At 39.3% G+C, this 3,127-nt stretch overlaps 1 protein-coding gene across 1 annotated transcript in view; it reads right to left on the bottom strand.

Annotated features, from left to right (window-relative positions):
- Nucleotides 1-3,127, bottom strand: part of LOC107098208 (transmembrane protein 120A-like) — a 15,694-nt gene that overhangs the window by 9,771 nt on the left and 2,796 nt on the right. Inside the window, exons 2-6 of the mRNA XM_015395732.1 lie at nt 2,704-2,822; nt 2,490-2,621; nt 2,356-2,415; nt 2,170-2,265; nt 137-226 (exon numbers count right to left, since the gene is read on the bottom strand). Coding sequence (XP_015251218.1) covers nt 137-226; nt 2,170-2,265; nt 2,356-2,415; nt 2,490-2,621; nt 2,704-2,822 — 497 coding nt within the window. The remainder of the gene's footprint in view (nt 1-136; nt 227-2,169; nt 2,266-2,355; nt 2,416-2,489; nt 2,622-2,703; nt 2,823-3,127) is intronic.

Consider the following 3,127-nt stretch of genomic DNA (forward strand, 5'->3'; position numbering starts at 1 on the left):
GGTGGCCGATGTCCGATATTCAGTTTTAAGGCCGATACCGATAGGGGGCCGATTATATCGTGCATCCCTAGTTGATATGTTATTTTAATCAAACACGTTTGATAAAGGTTGAGCTTTCGCCAAAGTGGTTACAGACCTGGAGCCATTGCTGATGAGGATACTCTCCCGGATGGTGAGTGTGCAGTAATACCACACCAGCAGGAAGTTGAACAGAGCGTCCAGGACTCTGGGATGAGAGCAAAAATGATGAAAGAGGTGATCCATTGTCACAATGATCAAACACACGGAGCTCCTCCTGATGCTTTAGCCAGTGAATTCCCACAGACTCAGGCCGTTTCTCAATATGTGTACTTGTGCGTACTCGTGAAACGTCATCAGCCTCAGCCCAAGTACTGCTCCAACTCACAAGAATAAGAAGACCGAGAACAGATAAAGTCCCCGGATGTTGTTCTCGCCCCTCCCTCTTTACCCAGCATGCATCAGAGCAGACTTGTACGTTCTCCTGATTGACAGCACTGCGGCAGCAGCAGCTTCCAGGGGAGCGCCCACAGAGCTCAGAGTATGAAAGGAAAAGTTCGATCAGCAAGGAATTATAAATTTAATGAATTTAGCATTAATCAGTAAAAAATTAAAAATTATTTTTTTCCATCACTGAGTCCGGGAGCGGCCATTTTTGCCCAAATATACTAACGCCTCACTCCTGACATCTCCCGGCAGTGACGTCACGGTGCGCTAAGCCTACACTGCAAAAACAATCTAGAAATAAGTCAGACATTTCTCAGATGAAGTGTATTAACCCTTGAGTATGTAAATAAGATGATTTGCCAATGGAATAAGATTTTTTACTCTTAGAATAAGATAATTAGATGATATGCGCTTGAAATAAGACAATACAATTGTTCTTTCTTAATTTAAATGTAATTTGTCTTGTTCTATTGGCAAAGTGTCTCACTTTCCTCCTCAATTCAAGATGAAATGCTCTTATTCTAAGAGAAAATTACCTATTTAGATTTACATGTTGTTGCAGTTTAGCGCCAAAATCAATGGGAACTACTAAACACATCTGCAATCAACAACAATTATTGAAGATTTCCAAAGGACTTCACCATTGAAATTCACCAGAGCTATAGTGAAACTGACAGTGCCCACGTGCATGGCACATTCAAACTAAAATTACTCTTAAACACTTATCATTTATTGAACAGTATGTAATAATTTCATAATTAAAGTACTTTCAGAAGTTTAAATTCTGAATATGATTAGACTTTTCCTTTAAGCTAAAACCTCTCTTTTTGTTGCCGCTGTTTTATAAAACTACGTTTTAAGATAATTTAAGGTGAGAATATTTTACACTGGAAAAAATTGAATTCTAGATAAGCCATTTTTTCTTAAAATAAGTGCATTTGTTCTTGTATTGAGGAGCTAAAAGAGACATTTTACCAATGGAACAAGACAATTTACACCTAAAATAAGAAAACACAATTGCATTGTCTCATTCCGAGTACATATTATCTAATTATCGTCTTTTAAGAGTAAAAACTCTGATTCCATTGGCAAACAATCTCATTTACCTGCTCAAATTAAGGGTAAATACACTTTATTTAAGAAATGTTTACTTATTTGTAGATCATTTTTCCAGTGCTGATTTAGTGCGTAATTTTAAAATAGTTCCGAAGTTGTGAGGACCGCGGCAATCAGCGGTGCTACCAGGCTAACAGCAGCCAGGGCTAACGTTAGCCGGTCTGCAGCAGCCCTCTCTCTGCATAGCCGTGTGTGAAGGACCGCTGGCTCTGATGGAGGTTTTTTATTTTTTATTTTGCAAAATATTCATTTAATTTGTGTTTATCTGACTGTGTTAATTATTATTCCCCCAATAAATGAAAAAAAGTAAGAATTTATCATTATATAGAGTCTGTTAATAACAGGAGGTGAAATGCAGCTCCAGACTGGCAGATAATGTTGTGATGTCATTAGTACATTTCTGTTCCAATTGACCCATATTTATGCTGCGTGCTTCCGTTCTCCACACTTTCCTGTGTTCTTCTTTTTAAAGAACATACTTGGCGAGGACACGAGTCCGTACTCACGCTCTTGTGAAATGAGAAACGGATTCGGTCAAACCTCTGATTAACTTCAACCAACGTCAACCAGGTGGGAAGAAATTATTACCTGTAGCTGAACAAAAAGCGACACGTGAAGGAAAACACGAAGAGGATGACGGTCAGGACCAGTTTAAACTTCTCATATTCATCTTTATATGCAAACCTGATGGAGGAGAAAGAGAAGGAGAGGATTGGATAAACGGCTCTGAAGCTTTAGCTCTGTCGCAGTTAAAAAAAAGAAAAGTGGACTTACTTGGCCTGCTTGTTCAGGAGGGTGACATTAATGTTGCCCAAAACAAGCGTGAGGTACAACCTAAACAGGAGGAAGTAAGAACTGGTCAAAGAGGAGAGCAGCACAGCGGTGAACTAAATAAAACAAGTTCGTACCCATTTTTCTTTGGCAGAAATGCTTCCATCTCAAAGAAAACATTTGTTTTGTCTTTGATGGACTCTTCCATTTCAGCAATCGACTCGATCTCTTTTGGGCTCAGCGTTGACGTCGGGGGGTTCTTTTTGCATCTGATTTAGAACATAGTCGACACATGAAAAACAAAAAACAAAGCAAACCGAACAGGAGTTGCAGTTTCCTGCCAACACCGACCCCTTTAGTGACAAAGTGAGCTCTCCCAGTTTCTTCCTCTGCCGTGCTATAGCACTAGAGCAGCTGGTCTGCAGTTTGCTCACTTCTTCAAGCTTCTGTTTATAAAGGCGATGAGTGTCCTGCAGGGAAAAAAGGAATTAGAGAGATTCAGTAAACAGAAAACACAACAGGACCTCTAAATCAGATGAGATCTGAACAGCAGAATGGACACAAAGTATTAAATACAGGTGAGGTACATCTCAACTAATCTGAAAATGTGGAAAAGTTTATATATTTTATTACTCCTTATAGAAAGTAAACCTGTATATATAATTTTTTATTTATCACGCATAAGAGAACTTTTAACTTAATACTCTGTGAGCGCTCCCCTGGAAGCTGCTGCTGCCGCAGTGCATGCTGGGACAATGCAATCAACTGGTTTTCC

The sequence above is a fragment of the Cyprinodon variegatus genome, unplaced genomic scaffold (assembly GCF_000732505.1).
Source record: "Cyprinodon variegatus isolate N-32 unplaced genomic scaffold, C_variegatus-1.0 Scaffold756, whole genome shotgun sequence".
Lineage (NCBI taxonomy): Eukaryota > Metazoa > Chordata > Actinopteri > Cyprinodontiformes > Cyprinodontidae > Cyprinodon > Cyprinodon variegatus.